Below are 26,450 nucleotides of genomic sequence, written 5' to 3'. Positions count from 1 at the left end.
ACCCGGTAAGACATGTGGAAAATATTGTGAGTAACTCATTGACACATGTTCAAATCCTGACACTACTAAGCCTCTATGAGCATAGAGTTTCGTGTGCGGTAACTCCAAGACAAGATACATAGCTACATCTTCGCATAAAAAATTAGTCAGTACACGAAACCTAGTCCAAAAATCATTGTCATGGGAATTCCCTTTACAAAAGAAAAAGAAATAATGATTTGCTAGATACCTAAATTGCTAATATATTGCCGATTTATATAGCAAGTGCGCACTTTATAAACTATAGTATTATGTAACTAATTATCTAATATTTGATAATTTAAACAAGAGAGTTTATCTTCATAAAATAAGATTTATTACCACATGAGAGATTCCAAATGGGGCCAAACCAACCCTGATCTCCATCTCCCCCAATTAATTCTAGTCGCCATTTTCAGCTCTGACCTGCTATACACCTTTCTTTATCGACAATTATTATTGTCGTTACTCTCTTGTTCTCTCGCTCTATATGATATACTCGTCTCATTTGCTCCACTCAAGTCACAGGAGCATCCAACAATCAGCAACATGAAAAGTGTCTTGTTCTTCATGTTTTCATTGATTTTGTACAAAAATTTTGCATCCGCACAATCACCAAAGCTCGACGAGACAGAAGGTAGGTGTTCCTTTTGTATCTTCATTGATTACTTCGTTCTGAATCGAGGAATGACGGAGAGATTAATGGTGGTTGTTTGTGTGTGTGGATTGATGCAGTGAAGGTACTGAAAGAAATAGGTGAAAAATTGGGGATAAATGGGACGAAAGAATGGGATTTGGATAAGAATCCGTGCAGTGGCGAAGGGAATTGGGGCCGCGGGGAGTTCCCAAAAGGATTCGAGGTCTCTGTTAACTGTGATTGCTCTTTCGAACAAAATGCCACCTGCCGCGTAGTTCGCATGTACGTATTCCTAATTCGGTTATGGCAATTTGGAATCCAAATGTTAATTAAGGAAGATGAAGTCGATATCCTTACGATTTTACGAAAATCTATGGCCTAAATCTCGTGTAATCAACATTCATTGCAATTTGCACACATACATACATACCCAATGCTCCAACGATAGATTTCTGTTTTGATTTTAGGAACTACCGATGCATTTTAGATAATTATATGTGATTTCTGTTCTTCGATGTTCATGAACCTTTAGAATCCACTAAATTCGGTAGCGCAGATAACATTGGAGGAAAAACTAAACTTTTAAAGTAACAATAATCTTATTTTGGGGACAAAGTTTTCTGTAATTTGATATACTGACCCAAAAAAACTATCTTCTCCACTGGTAAAAAGCTCTTTATGGGTTGATTCTTATTAATTAACTTCTAAAAAAAGCTCTTCATGCTCATATATAATTTATAACTCTTCATTAGATTTTTTAATAGACCTAACTACTAACTTTGAAATTGTTCTAAATTCTAATAATGTTTTTGAGTATTGAATTCATCTTGATCTTGACGTACTTATCAAAACATGTGAATCTTGGCGTATTTATCAAAAAGCATGTCAATCTTGGCGCATTTTATCAAAAAAAAAAATGATCAATCTCAATTGTATTGTTTATAGTTTATAGTTTTATACTTTATAGTTTATACATACATAGATAGGACAGTAGCTTTGACTTGGAAGGTAGTCAACCCGATCTTGTTGACTGCCAATCTGGAATCAGCTGACAGTTGTACGAGTCCTATTGTCCCCATCTTCTAGATATTACTCCATCTTTTAACCAATAAAGAAAAAAAGAAAAAAACAAATAGTATTACCTAAAAAATAGAGTGTTTTAATATAAAATAAAATTAAATGTAGTTATTAATATATTAAAATTATTATAAGTATCATTGTATCAATGAGTTCGATTGTAGTTTTTATTTTTATTTTTTTTAATTTTGTTTTAGTGAAATATACGGGGTAGTGTCTAATAAGAATCACTTGAAAGGTCAACAATTTTCTTTGTTATCAAGTGACATGAGACTTATATTTAAGTTTGTTATTGGCTTATTTAGGCAATAAACTTACAATTTTTCTTTTATCAAAATAAGCAATGAAATTAATTTCATATCCAATTATGTAACTATAATAATTTACCAATTTATGCATAAATAAAGAGGCAAGAAAGCAACTCCGTTGGTAATTATATGAATAAGTCATGAACCGTTTATTGAATAGTGATACACTATTCTTTTATTTATGTGTTAAAATTAATTATATGTAATAAATTACAATGTTTGGTAATCGTATAGTTTGATTAATTATTTATCAAATATATAAAATATCTACTGCAAAAGAATTGTATTGACAAAAACGTTAGTGTTGGTTTATTCAAGAAAAAAAAAAATAAACAAATAGAAAATTGTAACTTCTATATGAGAATCAACATGTAATTTTTTACGTCGTAAATGAAAATGAAAGAACTTGCAATTTTACATGACGTAAAATTTATTTGTATTCATAGTTTTAGAATGTTTTTTTGACTATTTAAGGAACAAAATACCAAAACGAATTAGAAAAAGATTTATTGACCTAGTCCATTGCATGGAGTTATTTTCAATAAAATAATGAAAAGATAAGTAAATTTAAATATGATAAAATCGTGGTATCAATATTATAATTTTAAACATAATGATGCTAAAAACTTGACGCATTTCTGTTCATGAGTAATTATGGAATTATATCTGAATAAACTGTGTCATTCTAGGGTAGGTCAATAGATCTTATTACATTGTTGTCGGTGTTGAAAATATGAGATACAATATTTCTAAAAAATTAAAAAATCCACCCAATAAATATGTTTGTAAATATACATAATATACATTACATGGTTTACTTCTAAAAATCCTAATTACTATATGATTTTATCAATTTGTTCATTTATGAATATTGATAGGATTCTGTAACATTAGTCAAAATACATCTATTACTATAGTAATTGTACAGATTTTTACCATTGGTTATACAAATACTACACCTTACAATTCAACATGCACATTGAGTATTTCTTGTTTAAAGTTTATGAAATGAAAGTTTACCATCTTTTTTTTTTTTTTTTTTTTTTTTTTGACTTATATAATAGGAAATTGTTGCAATACTAATGAGATGGAGATAGACTTAATTTTTTTTTTTTGAACAATTTCAAACCATAAATTTTTTAATTTGTGTTAACAATGCAGAGCTTTGAAATCCCAGAACATCTCAGCTGCTATTCCACCAGAGTTTTCCAAGCTTCGATACCTTAAACAATTGTAAGCAAAATCTCTTTGATCAATGATTAAGACATTATTAATCAATAAAAGGCAAGTGTTTTATGTTTATGAATAATAGAATAATTATAATTTACAATTGTGTGCTTATTAATCCAGGGATCTCAGTCGTAACTACCTCAATGGAACTATACCTCCCCAATGGGCTACTATGCGCTTGGGTGACCTGTATGAACCACCCATTTTTTTTACCTGTGAAAAATAATTAATAGTTATTTTACTGTAGTAACAAATCTTATAATAAACTATGACTATATGCAGCTCTCTCATGGGAAACAGATTATCCGGCCCATTTCCAAGAGTTCTCACCAGAATAACTGCCCTTGTAAATCTGTAAACAACATCACCCCTTTTTATTTTGTTATAATACAATAAATAGTAAAAAAAAAAAACCTTTAATTTTGATTGTTTCTTCAACATTTTTTAGGAGCATGGAAGGAAATCGCTTTTCAGGGTCCATACCCCAAGAGATTGTCAACATGAAAAATTTGCAGAAACTGTAATAACTAATAACATTTCACATTTTTACCCTTTTACACTTCTTCTTAAAACCCCAAGAAAGAAAAATAATAGATTGAAATTATAAACTTTGATCCATATTCATATAAAATTTTGTATTCCCAGCATTCTGGCTTCAAATGAATTCTCTGGCCCACTGCCTGTTGGACTTGGAAAACTTACCAACTTGACTGATATGTGAGTGTACATAGTACATAGTACATACATCTTGTAAACTTATCAATGTATAAATATAATAGATTGAAATTATAACTTTTGTTACTTACAATTTTAGGAGGATAAGTGACAATAATTTCACTGGAAAGATACCAGACTTCATTGGCAACTGGACACAAATTCAGAAATTGTAAGAACAGTTTTTTGGAGGTTTCTATTAGTTTCTAGAGATGTATTAATCTAGAAGATATCAATATTTTCTTTCTAACAATGCAGGCATCTACAAGGTTGTTCTCTTGAGGGGCCAATTCCTTCTAGCATCTCTTTGTTAACAAAACTAAATGATCTGTATGTAGTTCTTTTTACCTTTTTTCCTCTCTGAATATACAAACGTGTTGATTCCTTTATCTAATATATCTAACATGAAAATATTTAATATTACTCTTGTGTTACAGAAGGATCAGTGACTTGAAAAGTACAGGATCTAGTTTCCCGCAACTGCAGAAAATGGAAGATCTTAGTAAATTGTGAGTTTTTGATTATTTTTATAATAAACTAAGCGTATTAGTATTCAAGTGAAAATATTAATTGTAATCTGGAATTACACAGGGTACTTAGAAATTGTTTGATCCGTGGGACAATCCCTGAGTACGTAGGGAATCTGAGAACACTGAAAACTATGTAAGTATAAAGGTTGGTATATGTTTAAAATTACATTGTCTTGTAACTTATCCATGATATATATATATATATATATATATATATATATATATATATATATATATATATATATATATATATTTATTGTTGTAGAGACCTCAGCTTCAACAATTTGACTGGTGAAATCCCATCATCTTTTTCTGAACTAGGAAAAACAGATTACATGTAAGTGAATTATCTTCAACAATATTATGTTGTTTTCTAATAAGTATAGTCGATTTTCTAAAAGGTGACACTGTTTTATAGTTATTTGACAGACAATAATCTTACTGGACCTATACCTGGATGGGTCTTCTCAAGCTCCAAAACAGTGTAAGTACAATATTTTCTTAAATAGCCATCTTTCCCTACATAAATTACATCATTAAATAATCAAAAAGTAAAATATTTTCCCAATATATGCTTTTTCAGGGATGTTTCTTATAACCGTTTTACATGGGATTCTTCTGGTCCAAATGAATGTCCACGTGGGACAATGTAGGTTTTTCCACTTTTTCTTTTTTCTTTTTTTCTTTTTTTTCATTCTCATGTATGCTTAAATTTTTGCTTACTTGAATCAGAAACATGGTGGAGGGGTATTCTTTGTCCACAAACAAACAGTAAGACACGTGGCATTTTATTTTGTGAAACCATCAAAAACTACATGATAACTTGATTATTATTATTATTATTTTATGTAGAAGCAATATTCATCCATGTCTAAGGAAAGATTTCCCATGTTCTAGTTCAACTAGACAACGTGAGTAAACTATAATAAACATCAATTCACTTCATCTTAAATGTCAACTAAATTCCCATATTCTCCTTCAGAAGCCTATTCTCTACACATCAACTGCGGGGGCAAAGAAGTAAATATCAACAACACCACTAGATACAAAGCCGATTTAGAAGCAAAAGGCGCAGCAACATATTATGGGGAAAGAAACTGGGCATTTAGCAGCACTGGACACTTTTTAGATGATGATCATGATTCTGATATCTACACTCTTTCAAATGTATCAAGTCTCCGTAATGTGTCAGCTTCTGAAACAGAATTGTACACGTCAGCACGCACAGCTGCTATTTCTCTCACTTACTATGGACTGTGTCTTCTCAATGGAAATTACAATCTTAGCCTTCACTTTGCTGAGATTGTTTTCACCCAAGACAGCACATATAACAACCTTGGAAAGCGCGTATTTGATGTTTATGTCCAGGTGATTTAACTATTAATTACAATAGTATATGCATATGCAACTTTTGAACAGGAATTTTAACATTTTTTTAAAAAAAAATGTAGGGGGAGTTGAAATTGAAGGATTTTGATATTGCAAAAGAGGCTGGAGGTGCTGGTAGGCCAATTACAAAAAAATTCACAGTCAATGTGACGAGTAACACGGTCAAGATTCAACTTTATTGGGCTGGAAGGGGCACTACTGGAATTCCACTTAGAGGAATTTATGGTCCTTTAATATCAGCCATTTCACTTGATCCGAGTAAGTCACTCTTCATTATGTGTTGTCTAGACTCTAGATAAAGTGTTGTGTTGTATATATAGAGTCTATTTTATCTTTACATTCCAAAACACAAATTTCACAATGGTCATCACTTTTGTTGAACTTCATTAACGAGAGAGGAGTTTGGAGGAAAAAAGTAAAAAGGAAAATAGGTAAAGGGTTAGAAACAATCATACATATCTGTCCACATTAAGTGAAAAAGAAACAACCTATAAATTATTTTTCATGTCAGCTTATTATGTTACAAATTCTCTTAGTGTTGCTTTTCTAACATTGCATTGTTGTACAGATTTCGACCCCCCTGTTTATGGGAAAAAGATTGCTGTTAGTTTAATAGTAGCGATTGTTGGTGGAGGAGTGTTTTTTGTATTTTTAATCATACTTATCTTGTGGAGAAAAGGCTTCTTTGCGGGTAAAAATGCGAAAGATAGAGGTAAATACCTTTTCTAATATAGTCTGAATGTTTAAATTTTCAAAAAAAAAAAAAAAAAAAAAAAAAAAGAGTCACAAACTTGATACAATACATTTTTTATGTATATATCAGAGCTCAAAGGGCTAGATCTGCAAACTGGAATATTCACTCTAAGACAGATAAAAGCTGCAACTAAAAACTTTGATCTGTCAAACAAGCTTGGCGAAGGTGGTTTTGGTGCTGTTTACAAGGTGGTGTCAACTGTCATTTATCAAAACTTAAACATTTATTATTTTTATGTTACTAATAAAGTATGTAATATGTATAATAGGGTTCATTATCGGATGGGACAATCATTGCAGTGAAGCAACTATCATCAAAGTCCAAACAAGGAACTCGAGAATTCGTGAATGAAATCGGCATGATTTCAGCTTTACAACACCCAAATCTTGTGAAACTATACGGATGTTGTGTTGAAGGCAACCAGTTATCTTTGATTTATGAGTACATGGAGAATAACTGCCTATCCCGTGCCCTTTTCGGTAAGCTTATTATTTTAACTACATAAAATTTAGAAACTGAAAATCTTCTTTCTCACTAATTTTATAATACCATGGCATTAGGTCGAGATAAAGTGTCCAAAGCAAAGCTGACATGGCCAGTGAGGTGGAAGGTATGTTTAGGGATAGCCCGAGGCTTGGTGTATCTCCATGAAGAATCACAACTAAGAATTGTACACAGAGACATCAAAACTAGCAATGTGTTGCTTGATAAAGATCTGAATGCAAAAATATCTGATTTCGGTTTGGCAAAGCTTACTGATGATGGAAATACCCACATCAGTACTCGTATCGCAGGAACCATGTAGGTTGCTTTTGTTACACAGTACACACAAATTATATCCAATTTAATAACTCTTCTTTTTGGTGTTTCTAGAGGTTATATGGCTCCGGAGTATGCGATGCGGGGTTACTTGACTCCCAAGGCAGATGTCTACAGTTTTGGAATTGTGGCATTAGAAACCGTTAGTGGAAAAAGCAACACCAACTACAGACCCAAAGAAGAGTTTGTTTATCTTCTTGATTGGGTAAAATCAAAATCGGAATTTATATGTTTTGACCAAAAAAAGTCAAACTTTAACATTAATTTATTTTATTTTCAGGCATATGTTCTGCAAGAGAGAGGGAGTTTACTGGAACTGGTTGATCCGGATTTGGGATCCGAGTATTCATCAGAGGAAGCAATGACACTTTTGAATGTGGCTCTTTTGTGCACGAATGCATCACCGACACTTAGGCCAACTATGTCACAAGCCATGAACATGTTAGAGGGTCGCACGAGTGTTCAAGATTTGCTATCTGACCCTGGATTTTCAACTATAAATCCCAAGTTTAGGGCCTTAAGGAATCACTTCTGGCAGAATCCTAGTGAGACACTTACGATATCCAGTGAGGATCCGTGTACTGAGACGTTGCTAGCTACTGAAGCAAATAACTGACAATCATTTCATGCGAATGTGAATGTGTATTTGATGGTGTATATAGACAGACATTAAACAATAGACAATACAAAAAATAAACATTCATAATGTAACAAGCTACAAAGTAGTGTTACAATTATCATGGAATTGTGAAAACCTGATGTTAGTTGTGCCAATTTCAACTAAAATAACTGCTCAAACCATAGTATAACTTTGAATTCTACTACAAATCATGAAACACATTAACACAAAGCAAGAAAATCAAAGACCTTATTTTTAAATCCGATAAATCCCCAGTTTAAGTTTTGATGTATTGTATTTTGACATGCAATGAAATAAATTTGTTTCCTATTGTTATAAACCTACATATTGAGTATATATGATTTAAAAGTAAAAAGGTTTTTGGTGTACTTTTCTTAGAGCTTCTTCAACTGACCACTTAAATAGTGGAATGCCGGCAAATTTTGTTCTAATCGTCCGCTATATAGGCCCGTATTATTGTGTGAAAGATTTTGGCCGCCAAAAATGGCGATCACCCTTGTCTAACACCAAACTTGCTTTTTCATTATACGACAATATTAAATTCAATACAAGTGCTTTAAGATTATCACAATTATATATAAAAAAATCTATAGAAAAGTCCCAAACTTTTGGGAAAATCTTCAAACAAATCATAATTTTTTTTTTGAACAAAAAAATCCAATTATTTTGAGAAAATCACATAATTTATCATTTGCCGTTCAAATATAAAAAAAAAGATTTTTTCATTAATTTGGGTAAAATGTTAAATAATCGAGACTTTTATGTTCAAATTTTTTTTAGAACTTTATTAGAAGATTTCCCAAAATAATGCGACTTTTTTGTATTAATCCCTTTATATATATATATATATATATATATATATATATATATATATATATATATATATATATATATATATATATATATAGAGAGAGAGAGAGAGAGAGAGAGAGAGAGAGAGAGAGAGAGCTTGGTTCAGGTATTTAAAGTAATTATTGTGTTATTGTATGAATAAATGTAGGTCAATCATTTCAAAAGGGTAAATATATAATCATACATTTAATTAATTATGGTAAATATATAAATCAATTAATATCCCTTTAATTTAGGAATATCAGTTTTAAAACCCAAGACAAAATCTTGTCCTTATTCTCCGACGAACTTCGTGTCCCACAGAAGCAAATCCTTCGCCGGAGTCAAATCTCCGGCATCCTATTTGGCGTCTCCCAACTCACTCTTTTCGCCTCCGAAGCCCTAATCCTCTGGTATGGCGCACATCTCGTTAAAAATGGTGTCTCCACTTTCTCCAAAGTCCTCAAAGTGTTTGTCGTTTTAGTCATCACCGCTAATTCAGTAGCGGAGGCGGTGAAGCCATCAACTCTGTGTTTTCCGTTCTCGGTAGGTCAACCAGAATCGACTCCGACGATCCAGATTCCGAATCCGTTGAAACGATCAGAGGCGAAATCGAGTTAAGTCATGTTGACTTTGCATATCCTTCGAGACCTGACGTCATTATATTCAAGCATCTGAGTCTTAGAATCCGATCAGGTTGACCAAGAATCTGGTAACAACTCTGGCTTTCTTTATGTTTACTCTGCCATACAATATGTTACAGGAGGCCAAGTGTATCCTGCCCAGGTGATTTTTTACTTGCATTTGGTATTTGACAATTACAGAAATTTGTTGCTGGCTTAATATCTTTCTTGTTATTTCAGATCCTGTTTGGCTTTCTGTACATTGTGAATCTTGGAATAATGTTATTCATTTATGTGAAGACTGATGTGGTATGAACAATTTTTGTATGTTGTTCATCCGAAATTGAAAGTTGTTTTGATGCACACCAAGTGCTCGCCAAAATGCTTCATCTGAATGATATTTCTTCGTTTATAGTATTCTATCAGAAAAGAATGTTTTTTATGATAATCATGAACATATTCTGTTAGAATATCCCGAATTAATATAATTATTGGTAAATGAATTCCAATTCTATCATAATGGAATCACGAATTCCAATTATGTTGGAATGAAATATGAATATTTTCTCACTAATTTATTCATTGGACTTGTTTCTACAGAAGCTGATGTTTGAAGAACGGACCACTAAATTTGAACGACGCCTTTTAGCAACATTAATCTTTTAGAATTTATTAGTGTCTTTGTTAGATTTTGATATATTTTTTTCCAGATTTGAAAGTTTTTTTAGTTTTATTCTTTAACAATAAATGTAATTCTTTAGCAATTGTTACATGTATTCTATAAGAATTAATGTAATTTTTGTTTTCAATTGATGGTTCGAGAATTTTGTTATTCTACAAGAAAATTTTAAAGTCATGATCAAGAAATATGTTCAAGAATATTTTTATTATTTTATGGTTCAAAAATATTTTTATTTTTGAACATACTCAAACATATTCTGTCAGTCCGAATTAAAAACCTTATAATTCGTAAAATCGTATATGATCCCTTAAAATATGCAAATTTCCTTTACTAAATCTATGTTAATTGACTAAAATACCCTTCTAGTTAAATTAGATGGTATTTTTCAATTATATTTAATTCAATAATATGTATTAATCACTTTCTTAAAATAAATAAAATGATTGGCCAACATTTATGCATACAATAACACAATAATTACTTTGAATATAATAACCTAAGCCTATATATATATATATATATATATATATATATATATATATATATATATATATATATATATTATAAAAATGAATTATCTTAAAGCATCAAAACTATTGATTTTTATAATTAAAATATTATATTTATATTTCATAAATATTAAGATATATTTAAGTAAAAAATCTAAGACAATTCAATTAGTTAACTGGTTAACGTCCTTATCATTATTATATATATATATATATATATATATATATATATATATATATATATATTAAAATTCTCTTTGCTTAGCTACAGTATAATGGGTTTTTTTTGTCTGATTTTCCCCTTCTATTTTGGTGGTATTGTCTTTCTTTGCTTCATTCTCAGTTGTTGAATTTGTTTTTAATTCATTTTTATATCTTTCTGAGTTGTTAAGGAAATGAAAGTTAGGAAGTACTGTTCCTTGGGTTACCACAGGGTTACGCGTATTACTTCCCGATCCTTCCACCGTCTTCCTTTATCTATCTCTGTTCCAAATTCCACCGTCTTTCTTTTATCATCTTCATCAGGTCGATGGTTCTTCTACTTCATGCAGTCGTCTGGCTGCACGACCGCGACCGTGCCTCTATTTGATCATGTTATTCTTTCCAGTACCTTCAATTACCCTTTTGTTCTCAGTCTTCGTCTCCACCGCTTCTCGCCTCCACTGCACCGGAATCAACCATTCGTACACTGTGCGAGTTCCGCATCGATATCAACCACAGATAACGCAGATGCACACATCTGCTCCGTCGGAATTTCAAAAAACCCTACACCACCGGTGCTACGAGAGTACTCATCGGAAGGAAAATCAGTATCGTCTCCATCATCACTACCAGTCTCCTTCATCCCTATATTTGGCTTCTCCGCTTCCTGTTCTTCGCCGACGCACCAACAGCAACATCCTCATTCGATGTTAATCTGACAGAAGGTCAAAAAAGGTGGTTTACTTTCGTTCGTTCACCATATGTTTACATTTAATTTCGATCATTGGTTATTGTAGTCGCCTTCTCTGGTCTCCCTATTTGTACTTTTGGAGAAGTATATGTTGTATGCAGATATGGTGTTTGATGAAATGTTTTGTCTGCTTTTTATTTGGAGATGTATATTTTGTATGCAGATAAGGTGTTCGATGAATTGTTTGTCTGTTTTTTATAACCGGTTATTGTTTTCCTTTGATTCCTGTTGCAGATCTGGGGCTCATAATTTAAGTTTTTAAGGATTGAGCATATACAAATGGGAAACATACGATGCAAATACTCATCAAATACTTTGTTTGCTTCAACAACTCCATACTCCCAACCTTCTTACACTTAACTTGGGGATTCTCCATGTACTGGATTTGCTCATTCATCTTTTAATCTCAACTATAACACATACACTTCCATAATTATTTTTCTTTTTCTTTCACAAAATAAGATATTCAATTTGCATCCATTTTCTTTAGTAAATTATATTTATAATTTGTTAATATAATAATTTGTGATGACAAGAACGATAGAGATGCGAATATGCTCCCGAAATTTAATAGAACACATATTTAAAACTTAAAACATTCACTCAAGAATTGTGGTCATGAGATAGACGAACTATTCTGTTTAATAATTTACTCAAATCTTCTTTTATCTTTCCTGTTATTATGTTATATACATTTTTAGACTGATTTTACATTTTTCATTGTTTACAGGTTGTTGATCTTTCCCATTATTGTAGTATAAGAGGTAAACTTTCATGCATTGTTTCTTTACATATTTTTATAATCTTTCAGAATTAGTTATGTGGTATTCGAATTTCCAAATTTTTATTGTTATACAGTGAATGGAGAAGATCACATACCATTCCTTCACAAACAAAGTATAGCCAACTTTGAAGCACTTTCTAAAAGAGGGGTAAGTCAGTCTTTTGTCTTGATTTCTCTATCTCTCACAAAAACACTCAGTTTTTTTTTCACTACCATACAAATTCCAATTTTAAGTATGGATCTTAAATATCAGATAATTTCCGTTAAACAAGAAATAAAATAAAACAAGAATATTTTTTTGGTTAAACAAATTATATATGTTTGCTTTACTTGCACATTACTGTCATGACTCATGAGGTCAAGAGTTCATCAGAAACTTAGAATGATTTTGCTTTTGGTACGTTTCTGTTATACATCTACAGCCATTTCCTGTTTTTTGGTTTTCTAAAAAAAATTGTTTCTTTCCTGTATCAAATCTTTTACAATTACCTCTCTATCTGTAACAATGTAAATTTCCAAAACAATTTTTCATTTTTAAAACATACTTTTATTCATAAGGTACTATCAAAACATAATGTATCAAATGTTATCATAACAAAACATATCCCAGAATCTCAAGACATAAACTTCATGAGTGTGTACGGATCATGCCGGCGCCTTCCCGCGATCCTCGCTAGTACCTGAAACACATAACACAACAACTGTAAGCATAAATGCTTAGTGAGTTCCCCAAAATACCACATGCAGCACATACGCCTTTCCAGGCCATAACTCTGTAGGATCTTCCTATCCATGTGTCTCAGGGGACTTCCGTCCCGAATCCCGGTAGACCTTCCGGTCCATATCATCTTGACCTTCCGGTCCTTATCATACATAACATACATAACACATACATATCACATAACAACATACAACTCATACATCTCATAGCATATAAGACCTTCCGGTCACACATAGGTACCCTTCTAGGTACAGTATAGTGAGAAGACTCACCTCGATGAAGTCGGATAAACTCTCGTGCTCAACGTCCCGACCTAGCCTCCTCCTATTATTCAAATAACGTCCCCGATCAATATTCTCTCATAGTCTCATCTCTAAAGATTAGGTAGAAGGCCATTCTACCCCTCTCTGAACTCTCTTGAATCAGTCTTGACCAGAACCCTAAAGTCAACGAAAGTCAACGGTCAAACTATGACCCGACTCGTCGAGTGCACATGGGCGACTCGGCGAGTCCATGCGGGTCCTCTGAATCCTTCTAGCCTCTCTTGGCTCGTCGAGTCATCCTTCCACTCGACGGGTTTCTCCTGTCACGAATCGCGGGGCCACCCCGACTCGACTCGTCGAGTCCACTTATGGACTCGGCGATTTGCTTCCATGTTTTTACTCAAATGACCTTCTAAGGTCAGATCTGCTTCCCTAACTATCAGATCTACCCTTCAAGTGCTCAAATGTCACGTAAAGGTGCAACCTTTACGTGCATGCAACCCACATCAAGTCACAAATGGAGAAATAACTCTAAAAATGGCAACCTAGTCTCCAATCTCTCATTTGCTTGCATAAAGCTGAGGGATAGTGACTCTATGGACCTCTCATGGTCCAGATCTGATGCTATTAACACAAAGGAGACCTCCTACTCACTAGATCTTACATATAATGGGGGTAAAAACCCTAAAATCATGAAATCCATCATATCAACATGAAATAGAAAGGATTATACCTCCAGAGATGAAATCTCAAGATGATTAGCCTAGATCCAAGCCCCCTTCACGCTCTAGATTGGTGTTTCCTTCTTCCTTCTAGCAAAACTACACCAAAAGTGATGTATTAACCTCTTCTTGCTCTCAAACTCTCCTACTGCTCTCTCTAGGGTTTCTCTGGGATGAAGTGGCCGCAAATGGAGGCCATAAAGGCCTTTAATAGGGCACATACCCCGAGAATTAGGGTTTCCGATTACAGCGCGGACTCGTCGAGTCCACCCTTTCCGACTCGTCGAGTTCGTTCATTAATCCAGCCAGCACACGCGCTCCTACTCGACGAGTCTACGCCTTAACTCGTCGAGTCCCTCCCTTTTTCTCAAAAGAATAAATGATCAAACATAATACCTGGAAATCCGGATGTTACAATTCTCCCCCACTAGAATCAGACTTCGCCCTCGAAGTCTTGCTCCGCAAACAACTCTGGATGCTGCTCCCGCATCTCCATCTCCGGCTCCCAAGTCAGCTCGGACCCTCTCCGATGTTGCCACTGGACCTGCACCAGGGACACCTCCTTGTTCCTCAGAACCTTGATCTTCCGATCCGGGATCGCGATTGGCCTCTCAGCATAATTCAGGCTCGCGTCCACCTGAATATCCTCCAGCGGCACTAGTGCCGACTCGTCGGCTATACACTTCCTCAACTGAGACACGTGGAAGGTATCATGAATCTGGCTCAACTCCGCAGGTAGCTCCAACCGATATGCTACCTTGCCCACCCTCGCGGTCACCCTGAACGGCCCGATATACCGGGGCCCCAGCTTGCCCCTCTTCCTGAATCGAATCACTCCTTTCCAAGGAGACACTTTCAGGAGCACGAAGTCTCCCACCTGGAACTCAAGCTCGGATCGTCGCCTATCCGCATAACTCTTCTGGCGACTATGAGCCGTCGACAACCTCTGTCTAACCTGTTGTATCTGCTCGGTCGTCTGAAGCACTATCTCAGTGCTGCCCATCACGTGCTGCCCTACCTCTCCCCATCAAATGGGAGTCCGACATCTCCTCCCGTACAACAACTCGAAGGGAGGCATACCAATACTCGAATGGTGGCTATTGTTATAAGAAAACTCAGCCAACGGCAGATACGTGTCCCAACTTCCCCCGAAGTCCAACACACATGCTTGGAGCATGTCCTCGAGCGTCTGAATCGTCCGCTCACTCTGTCCGTCCGTCTGGGGGTGGTATGCGGTACTGAAATGCAACCTCGTACCTAACTCCTCATGGAACTTCTTCCAGAACCTGGAAGTGAAACGTACATCTCGATCTGACACAATCGAGATCAGTACTCCATGACGCGATACCACCTCTCTCACGTACAACTCAGCCAACCTCTCAGCGGATGAGCTCTCACTGATAGCAAGGAAGTGAGCGCTCTTCGTCAACCGGTCAACGATCACCCAAATTGCATCGACACCCCTCGCGGTCCTTGGCAATTTGGTGATAAAATCCATGGAAATCTGTTCCCACTTCCACTGGGGAACCTCAAGTGGCTGCAACTTGCCATGCGGACGCTGGTGCTCGGCCTTAACCCTGCGACAGGTCAAGCACCTCTCAACAAACCATGCAACATCCCTCTTCATACAGGGCCACCAATAGTCTTTCTTCAAATCCAAATACATCTTAGTGGCTCCGGGATGGATCGAGAACCTCGATCTATGCGCCTCCTCCATCAGAATTGGTACGTGCCCCGCCTGCATACGGCACCCAAATCCGACCTTGCGGTTCTCTGGTATCACGGCCTCTGCCTGGGCCTCCCGAATGGTGTCCAACACCGGAGTCATCACTGTCGGTCGCATACAAATGTCTCGAATCGGAGCACTCTCCGCCCTACGGCTCAGGGCATCAGCTACAACATTAGCTTTGCCCGGGTGGTACAGGATCTCATAATCGTAATCCTTTACCACGTCCAACCATCTCCTCTGGCGCATATTCAGATTGGGCTGATCCATCAAATACTTCAAGCTCTTGTGGTCCGTGTATATGGTACACCGAACCCCACACAAATAGTGACGCCAGATCTTGAGGGCGAACACCACTGCCCCCAATTCCAAATCGTGGGTGGGATATCTCATCTCATGAGGCTTCAACTGCCTCGATGCATACGCTATCACATGCCCCCTCTTCATAAGTACTGCACCCAACCCCGATATCGATGCGTCACAATACACCACAAAATCCTCCATCCCTTCCGGGAGGGCTAACACCGGGGCTTTGCATAATCTCTGGCGAAGCGTCTCAAACGAGGTCTGCTGCTCCGGACCCCATGAAAAAGCAACACCCTTCCGGGTCAACCTGGTGAGAGGCACGACGATCTTAGAGAAATCTCTGATAAATCTCCAATAGTAGCCGGCCAATCCTAGAAAACTCCTGATCTCGGTGGGTGATCTCGGCATCTCCCACCTCATAACTGCCTCAATCTTGGCCGGATCGACCAAAATCCCATCCTGGTTGACGAGATGCCCCAAGAACTGGACATCCCGTAACCAGAACTCGCACTTGGAGAATTTGGCATAAAGCCTCTCCGTCCTCAATACCCCGATGATCTCTCTCAGATGCTCCTCGTGCTGCTCTCTAGATCTCGAATACACTAAAATATCATCAATGAACACGATCACCGAACGATCCAACATCGGTCTGCACACCCTGTTCATGAGATCCATGAACGCTGCCGGTGCATTGGTGAGCCCGAAAGGCATCGCCACGAACTCGTAATGCCCATAACGAGTCCTGAACGCTGTCTTCTGGATATCCTCATCGCGCACTCTCATCTGATGATATCCAGACCTCAGATCAATCTTGGAGAACCAAGACGCTCCCTGCAACTGATCGAACAAATCGTCGATCCTCGGTAATGGGTAACGGTTCTTGACCGTCATCTTGTTCAACTCCCGGTAATCAATGCACATCCGGTGTGAACCATCCTTTTTCTTGACAAAAAGGATCGGTGCTCCCCAAGGGGAACTACTTGGTCTAATAAACCCCTTCCCCAACAGCTCCTGAAGCTGCGAGGATAACTCCTGCATCTCTGGCGGCGCAAGGCGATAAGGCGCCTTGGCGATAGGCGCTGCCCCTGAAACCAAATCGATGTGGAACTCTACCTGCCTCTCGGGAGGCACACCCGACAACTCCTCGGGAAAAACATCCGGGAACTCACGCACTATCGGAACGTCATCCATCGAACTTGGCCTCCCAGCGGCCTCTCGTGCGTCCATCACATAGGTTACAAACCCGCTGCAGCCCTGCTGTAAACTCTGTCTCGCTCTGGCAGCCGAATAAAACGCTGACCCACATCGGGTACCCTCGCCGTACACCGTAAGTACTCCCCCACTAGGGTCTCGTATCGTCACCAACTGTCGCTCGCAGTCTATAACAGCCCCAAATCGGCTCAATCAATCCATGCCCACTATCACACATACGTCCCCCATTGCAATCGGGACTAGATCTATCGGGAACTCAACACCGAAGATCTCGAGTACACATCCTCGAACTACTTCCGTAGCATACACCGCTCGCTCGTCAGCTATAGTAACTCGCAGAGGTCGACTCAACGCCTCTTGTCGGATACTGATGTGATGACTAAACGCTAAGGTAACAAATGACCGACTCGCACCCGAGTCAAATAACACCAAAGCAGGTACGAAATTCACAAGAAAAGTACCTGCGCATATCATAATATAAGCACAACACCTCATACTCAGCATAAATAAATGAAAGAATACATACCAGCCACGACTTCCTCCGCTGTCAACTGGAAGGCTCTCCCGCGAGCCTTCGGTGCATCGGCCTTCACCGGCCGAACCTCAATAGCTCGCACGGCGGCAGTGGCAGATCCCTGCGGTGCTCCATGTGCTGTCCCCCGCAGCTGCGGACACTCGGCCTTCCGATGGCCTGTCTGGTTGCAATGAAAGCAAACCATGAACCCCTTGGGACAATCCTTGGCGATATGCCCCTCCTTGCCACATTTGTAGCAAGCACCCGATCGACACACCCCGTCATGTCCCTTCCCGTACTTTCCACAAGTGCGGCCCTTCTGGCCTCCAGATCTAGAATCGGCGGGCTTTGCCCGCTTGGCTGCCGGCTGAGACTGTGCCAGCCGCCGATCCGTCCCCTGAGACTCGGCCTCCTCCCTGGCCTGAGTCTCCAACTCAATCTCCCTCTTCCGGGCAATTGCCTGGAGCTCAGAAAATGTTTGGTAAGTCGAGTTCGACACGAATTCCCGAATATCCCTCCTTAAAACGCCCAAATACCGGCTCATGCGTGCCTGCTCAGTAGACACCTGCTCAGGGCAGAACATCGCCCTCTCATGAAACTTCCTGGTAACCATAGTAACCGAATCAGTACCCTGCTTGAGGGTCAAGAAATCCTGAACCAACCGTTCCCTCTCCACCGGGGGAACATACTCGTCTCTGAACATGGTGGTGAACCTCTCCCAGGTCACCGCTGAAATCTCTGCAAGAGTGAAGCTCGCCGTCACGAACTTCCACCAGTCCTTCGCTCCCAAGCGGAGCTGGTTCAACGCGAACCGTACCCTCAGATGCTCCAGACATGAACACGTGTAGAAGCATCCCTCGATATCAGAAATCCATCTCATCGCAGCGATCAGATCCTACGTCCCATCAAACTCTAGTGGCTTCGTGTTGCTGAACTCCCGAAACAACAACGAGTCACCTCCCTGAGGCCTGGCAGCAGCCACAGCTGCAGTAGCTGCAGCAGCCGCAGCCTCAGTCACCGCTGCGTACCGCTCATCAAAAGTCTCAATCAATGTGGTCTTGATAGACCCAAACATCTCCGGAATCTCGGCTCGAATCGCCGCCGCCACCTCATCGTGGATCATCTGACGAAGCTCCTCGTCACTCACGCCGCTCAGCTCAGGTCAGTGACGTGTCCCAACCATGATGTCTCTGAAATACAACATAATAATATCAGAGACTCGCTCGAGCATACTTGCACTCGATAACTCAACCCTACTTGTTCCTTAGTACCCAAAGGATTCTTACTTAGAGTGCGCACTGCTCCGGTGTCTTTAGTAGTATGGGCCCTATACTACCGTCCACACCGCATCAGTATTCACCCTAAGTCCTCCTCCTTGGATCCCAGATCACAAGCACCCTATATCTCGCTGGCATAGGCTACCCTTCGGTAGACCTCTCATAAGCTCCTCACTGCTATCTACTCACTCTCAAGCATCACATAGCAGCAGAAATCTCCCTAGGCTAAGGCATCACAAATCAGGCCACTCTAGTCCTAATATGAATACCTAGCCTACTCTAGCATGCATATCATAACATATCTCATAGCACATAATATAAGGGTATTTTGGGAAATCACCGTTCGGGCGCTGGCTGATCGTACACACCATAGTTACCTAATTCGTGGTTCGCTTCGGTACGGGAACAAGGATCGGGAACGCAGTTCGCCATATTAACCGTATCCGGTACGGAGGGGGGTAGGTTCATTTCGGAACAATCTGGTACGGTATACAATTTAGTATGGTACGGTGTACCAAATTTCAAAACTAAAACATGAACTTTGAGTTAATTCGGTGAAATAAAAATAGAACAAAAACAAAAGAAGAATAAGAAGAATGAAGAAGGAGAAGAGTAGAAGTGTAGAACAGATTTGGATGATGGAATTCAGTATGTATTTGTAGGTATACATACATGTTAGTACTAGTGTGGTACGTATAGACTTTGTAGAAATTGGGAATTGGAATAGTGGTATAGAATACACAAACAATCATTCTAGAAGATGATTTCAAATTGAGTATTATATACGCAATTATAGTACTCAGAATAAGAAATTGAACATTAGTGTGTAAGATGGTTCAGTGAATTAGAAGAATTAAGAGTCGATGTGGAAACAGTCGGCAGTTTCCCGCCATTCCAAAAAATCGGTAAACCAATATCAGAAATTGACGTACTAATTTCAGAAATTGAACCCAAAATCGTGTTTTGGAACTATTGGATTACTGAATCAAACTTGTTCCAGATTTCAATTGGGAACTATCTCGACACCGTACCGGTTTGCGATCCAGGTCACGTTCGGAACGCTTTCATACCCGATTGGGTACGAAACGATTTGGTACGCAGTTCGTGGCCTTCTGAGCGAATTAGGTAACTATGGTACACACTGCTCCTTTCTACTTTTCTCAAAATCTTTTACTCTGTTAGAAAAATTGTTCCTTTTTATGAAAAAATTTCCGAAATCCTCAGTTTGAGTTCAGATACGCCCGAAGGTGCATCCGAATCCCTCAAACCAAGGCTCTGATACCAACTTGTAACAACGTAAATTTCCAAAACAATTTTTTATTTTTAAAACATACTTTTATTCATAAGGTACTATCAAAACATAATGTATCCAATGTTATCATAACAAAACATATCACAGAATCTCAAGACATAAACTTCATGAGTGTGTACGGATCATGCCGGTGCCTTCCCGCGATCCTCGCTGGTACCTGAAACACATAACACAACAACTGTAAGCATAAATGCTTAGTGAGTTCCCCAAAATACCACATGCAGCACATACGCCTTTCCAGGCTATAACTCTGTAGGATCTTCCGATCCATGTGTCTCAGGGGACTTCCGTCCCGAATCCCGGTAGACCTTCCGGTCCTACCCGTATCGACCTTCCGGTCTGTAACCTCTTGACCTTCCGGTCCATATCATCTTGACCTTCCGGTCCTTATCATACATAACATACATAACACATACATATCACATAACAACATACAGCTCATACATCTCATAGCATATAAGACCTTCCGGTCACACATAGGTACCCTTCTAGGTACAGTATAGTGAGAAGACTCACCTCGATGAAGTCGGATAAACTCTCGTGCTCAACGTCCCGACCTAGCCTCCTCCTATTATTCAAATAACGTCCCCGATCAATATTCTCTCATAGTCTCATCTCTAAAGATTGGGTAGAAGGCCATTCTACCCCTCTCTGAACTCTCTTGAATCAGTCTTGACCAGAACCCTAAAGTCAACGAAAGTCAACGGTCAAACTATGACCCGACTCGTCGAGTGCACATGGGCGACTCGGCGAGTCCATGCGGGTCCTCTGAATCCTTCTAGCCTCTCTTGGCTCGTCGAGTCATCCTTCCACTCGACGGGTTTCTCCTGTCACGAATCGCGGGGCCACCCCGACTCGACTCGTCGAGTCCACTTATGGACTCGGCGAGTTGCTTCCATGTTCTTACTCAAATGACCTTCTAAGGTCAGATCTGCTTCCCTAACTATCAGATCTACCCTTCAAGTGCTCAAATGTCACGTAAAGGTGCAACCTTTACGTGCATGCAACCCACATCAAGTCACAAATGGAGAAATAACTCTAAAAATGGCAACCTAGTCTCCAATCTCTCATTTGCTTGCATAAAGCTGAGGGATAGTGACTCTATGTACCTCTCATGGTCCATATCTGATGCTATTAACACAAAGGAGACCTCCTACTCACTAGATCTTACATATAATGGGGGTAAAAACCCTAAAATCATGAAATCCATCATATCAACAGGAAATAGAAAGGATTATACCTCCATATATGAAATCTCAAGATGATTAGCCTAGATCCAAGCCCCCTTCACGCTCTAGATTGGTGTTTCCTTCTTCCTTCTAGCAAAACTACACCAAAAGTGATGTATTAACCTCTTCTTGCTCTCAAACTCTCCTACTGCTCTCTCTAGGGTTTCTCTGGGATGAAGTGGCCGCAAATGGAGGCCATAAAGGCCTTTAAATAGGGCACAGACCCCGAGAATTAGGGTTTCCGATTACAGCGCGGACTCGTCGAGTCCACCCTTTCCGACTCGTCGAGTCCGTTCATTAATCCAGTCAGCACACGCGCTCCTACTCGACGAGTCTACGCCTCAACTCGTCGAGTCCCTCCCTTTTTCTCAAAAGAATAAATGATCAAACATAATACCTTGAAATCCGGATATTACACTATCATTTGCTTTTTTAGTGGGGATTTGTATTGATGTCTGTTCCTTAAAGAATCCATCACTCATTCAACAAATTCTCATATTTATTCCATCTCTCATCCACTAAATGAAACAATATTTTATGATATTTGAAAATATTAAAAAAGTGCAAAGTATTTATATTTGAAAATTTTATATGAATGCCTTACTTACTCGAGTATCTTAAGTTACCAATGTATTTTAGATATATGAAAATCCCGTTTATTAAAAATTGATTTTTAACTGATGTAAACAAAAAACATTTAGAATCAAGGACAATCTCATTTAAGACCATCTAAGGACAAATTGGTCATTACCTCGCAAAAAATTCTTCTTTTTTTTTAATTGTCTAAAGTTGATTGTATTTCTTATCCCATTAAGGGGAATGCTTTTACACTAATTTTAAAGAAATTGATGTAGCTTCTTTAGCTGTAGTAATCGACAACCAGTAGGTTTCTCGCTATAACTTTATTAAAACGCAAACTGTTGCACACTTACTAATTACCCATTTACCATTGTTGCAGGAAGGCTTCTCTTTCCAGGGTCAGGTGTGTAGTTTCCGTCTCCGATTTCCCACCGTCGTCAGCCACCATCCATTTACGTAAAACATTCATCAAGTAAAAATCTTAAATAACGATTTTGTAAGTATCTTATTTCCTGAAAGTTTTAATCTTTGTGAAAATATATATAATTTTTTTATTATATGTAATTGTTGGTTCTGCGATATATCATTTTGTGTAATTTTTTTATTTTAGGTTGTGAGAATGGGTAGTTTTTGTATTTGTAACAACTGAAAATTGAAATTATAAATCTTAATTACGATGTTTGTTCTATTTCTTTGTCATTTGATTCTATTATACCAAAAGCACCCCTAACGTAACTCAACGTTTTATATCGTTTTGGTTCTTATTTTAAGGCTACGGGGACCAAACCGATATAAAACCTTGAAATAAGAACCACAACCGAAAAAAAGTTCCATTTTATATTAAAAACTAGAAAAATCAGAAAACGTAGGGACCCTTTTTGTAATTTTGAGTAACTTACAGAAATGGTCCTTGTGCTTTCTGATTCTTTTCATTGTTTAGTTCAAAACTGAAACCTTTTTCAGTTTTAGCCTTTTTTTCAAGGTTCCAGGTCCAAAATTGTATGAAGTGTTCAATTGTTGTCGCTCTTTCGCCACCAACACTGGTCTACGCATCCATTCAGCTACTGTTGTTACAATTTACAGCAATCTCTTTTGTCTGGTAGGCAACCACCCACTCAATAAAATGTTTATCATATTTTCTAATAGGTTAACTCAACTGTTGATTTTCACTTCACCATGTAATTCATATTCATGGTTTGATATCAGTTTTCTGTTTGTATATTCAGGGAAACAGGTCAAACCGGTGTAGCAACAGGTACAAAATAATTAAAAAATTTTATATACACAAATTTACAACTAAATCTTAATACATATTATTATATTTATAATAATCATGTTTTTTTTGGTGTAGCAGGTGCGCCCGACATGGGAGATGCCCAGCAGAAACAAATCAATGATGCTAAAGGTAAAACTTAAACTATATTGTAACGTTGCTATGAACTACTTTAGAATTTTTAAAATAGGAAATACAATGTTTTTTCCTTTTTTTTTTAAATTATTTAACAAATGTGATAATGAATAATTATATTACTAAAAGAGGTTGTTATTATATGATGGAAAAACTACAAAGGTGAAGGTTGGATTGTCTACAAAGAACGCCCACAAATTTTGCCCATGTTGTAATGAACGAATCATGTAAGTGCGATCTCCATTTGACCAATTTTGTTTTGTTATTATATGATGGAAAAACTGCAGAGGTGAACATTAGGTGTTTGACTACATAAAAAAAACTCACGCTAAGCTTTTTACACTTTTGTTGTTACAGTCCCTAAAGAAAAATCTCAAGTTGTTGATGTGAATTTGTAAAAGCCATGGTTGGATTGGTTTTTGGTTTTTACTTTTTCCTTTTTGCCTGAGTTTTAGTTGTTCTGATATCAATATTGATGCGTATGTGTTTATTACTACCATGATTTACCGTTGCATTTCTTATTTTGGGCTTTATGGTACGCTAAGAAAGTTGATGGTGATATTGAACTATTGATGTTGTTTTGCTAGCCACTAAGGATAGGTTTGTTTCATCCGATTCATGGCAAATTACATAGATTAGCAATGTACTTTACTATGGATACCATTCAGGCAGTGTACTTCAGATAATAGTAATGTATGAAACACATGAACATACACACAAAACTAACACTTTCCGCCCCGCGCAACGCGCGGGAAACCTTTCTAGTTATTATTATTATTGATAATTTAGATATTATAATAAATAAGTTAAATTGATTATATAATAATAATGATTTTTTTTTAATATAATATTATTAAAATAAGTTTTTTGTGTAAAATTTTAGTGTGCGGTTGAAGTGAAAACTCTATTTTTGTATTAAAAAGTCACCATTTTTGTGTTTTTTTGTGTTTATGGTTGGAATTGGCCTTAGAAAATGGGGTATTACAAAAACTTAGTTTAAAGCAAGATTGTGTCAAAATTTCAAAATAAAGCCCGAAACACCAAGCATGTTTTGGTATTTCATTATAGGAAATACCAATCATTTGAGAGCTTTTGGCACACAAATAATGAAAAAACTATCAATGAAACAAAGCATTTGATTATGTTTTTTTTTCTTAAAATAGAAGCTTTTATGTCGAAAGTATTACAGAAACGGTCAAATAGAAACAACTAATGTATCAAAGATTAACAAATTCACAATCAGACAACGAAGAATTGATAATCACTAATTCATTAATAATCAAAGTATCAAACATTGAAATAGAAACAATCAAACACAAAGCATAAAAGCCTTCTAATTTTTCCAAGGCACTAAAGAAATAATTAAATTCGACATTCACAGTTTTAAACATGAGCACGAAAAACAAACAGATCCAGTCAAATATAAATTGGAAATTACAACATAACTACATTATAAATGATTGAAATAAAACCATCATATCCTTATTTGGGAATCCTAATTCACTAATTGATAATTATAAAATCAAAGGGATTATGACCAAAGGTAGCAATTAAAATATCATTAATAGTAAAATAGATAAATAAAAACATGTCCGAGAATTTTCTTGAACTACATACCACACTCCACATTATTCATACATATTTTTTGAGTCATTAATCTACCTCAATATTCAGAGACTTTAATAAGCAAAAAACCACAAAAAAGATAAACTTACTTGAATTCGTACGCTTGTTTACATCAATGCGAGGATTTTTTGACAGAATTGTGAGGAACATAACTAAGATAAGATAGATTCAACGAGAGAAAGAATAGGATACCGTGATTCCTCATCATTTGCATTGTTGATTGCGATTTTTTACATAACACACTCCACATATCCTTATTGAAATAAAACCATCATATCCTTATTTGGAAATTACATTACATAACTACATTATAAATGATTGAAATAAAACCATCATATCCTTATTTGGGAATCCTAATTCACTAATTGGTAATTATAAAATCAAAGGGATTATGACCTAAGGTAGCATTTAAAATATCATTAATAGTAAAATAGATTAATAAAAACATGTCGGAAAATTTTCTTAAACTACATACCACACTCCACATTATTCATACATATTTTTTTAGTCATTAAATCCACTTCAATATTTGGAGACCTTAATAAGGAAAAGACCACAAAAAAGTGAAACTTACTTGAATTTGTACTCTTGTTTACATCAATTCGAGGATTATTTGACAGAATTGTGAGGAACATAACTAAGATAAGATAGATTCAAAGAAAGAGAAAAAAATAGGATATCGTGATTCCTCATCATTTGCATTGTTGATTGCGATTTTTTAGGCATTACCCGACCAGTTGTGTGAATGCTAGAAAAACCGATTCTCCAGATTTGCATCCTTATAATATTTCAATTCACGTTTTTATCAAAAAAAATAAAACATTTTACACCTAATAATATTATATATTTGAAGTAGGTAAAAAAAGTTATTGATAAAAAACAAGAATAAATCTCTTACGAATGTAATTTGTGAAAGTAATTACAAACTTAAGAAACTTCAACACTAATAAGAACTAAAAAAACATGTATTATTTTGATTTACACAACTTTCGAAAAAATGAAGATATACATGGATCTAACATATCTCTAACTCTGAAGAACAAAACTCGTTCCATAAG

At 36.9% G+C, this 26,450-nt stretch overlaps 1 protein-coding gene across 1 annotated transcript; it reads left to right on the top strand.

Annotated features, from left to right (window-relative positions):
* Positions 1–327: 327 nt before the first annotated feature.
* On the top strand, positions 328–8,250 carry LOC145104010 (Leucine-rich repeat transmembrane protein kinase). The gene is made up of 24 exons (XM_079041293.1): positions 328–655; positions 754–937; positions 3,202–3,273; positions 3,391–3,459; positions 3,553–3,624; positions 3,719–3,790; positions 3,916–3,987; positions 4,085–4,156; positions 4,243–4,314; positions 4,422–4,493; positions 4,576–4,647; positions 4,780–4,851; positions 4,933–4,998; positions 5,098–5,163; positions 5,247–5,285; positions 5,367–5,425; positions 5,497–5,882; positions 5,966–6,161; positions 6,472–6,615; positions 6,727–6,845; positions 6,926–7,136; positions 7,218–7,458; positions 7,531–7,681; positions 7,757–8,250. The coding sequence occupies exons 1-24, from the start codon at positions 364–366 to the stop codon at positions 8,090–8,092; spliced, it is 3,207 nt and encodes a 1,068-aa protein (XP_078897419.1). The 5' UTR covers positions 328–363; the 3' UTR covers positions 8,093–8,250.
* The last annotated feature ends 18,200 nt before the right edge of the window (positions 8,251–26,450 follow it).

The sequence above is a fragment of the Lactuca virosa genome, chromosome 4, assembly GCF_052849685.1.
Source record: "Lactuca virosa cultivar CGN04683 chromosome 4, Lactuca_virosa_CGN04683_v6, whole genome shotgun sequence".
In the NCBI taxonomy this organism is placed as follows: Eukaryota; Viridiplantae; Streptophyta; class Magnoliopsida; order Asterales; family Asteraceae; genus Lactuca; species Lactuca virosa.
Note: the sequence above shows the minus strand (reverse complement) of the source record. Positions and strands in the feature narration are given on the sequence as shown.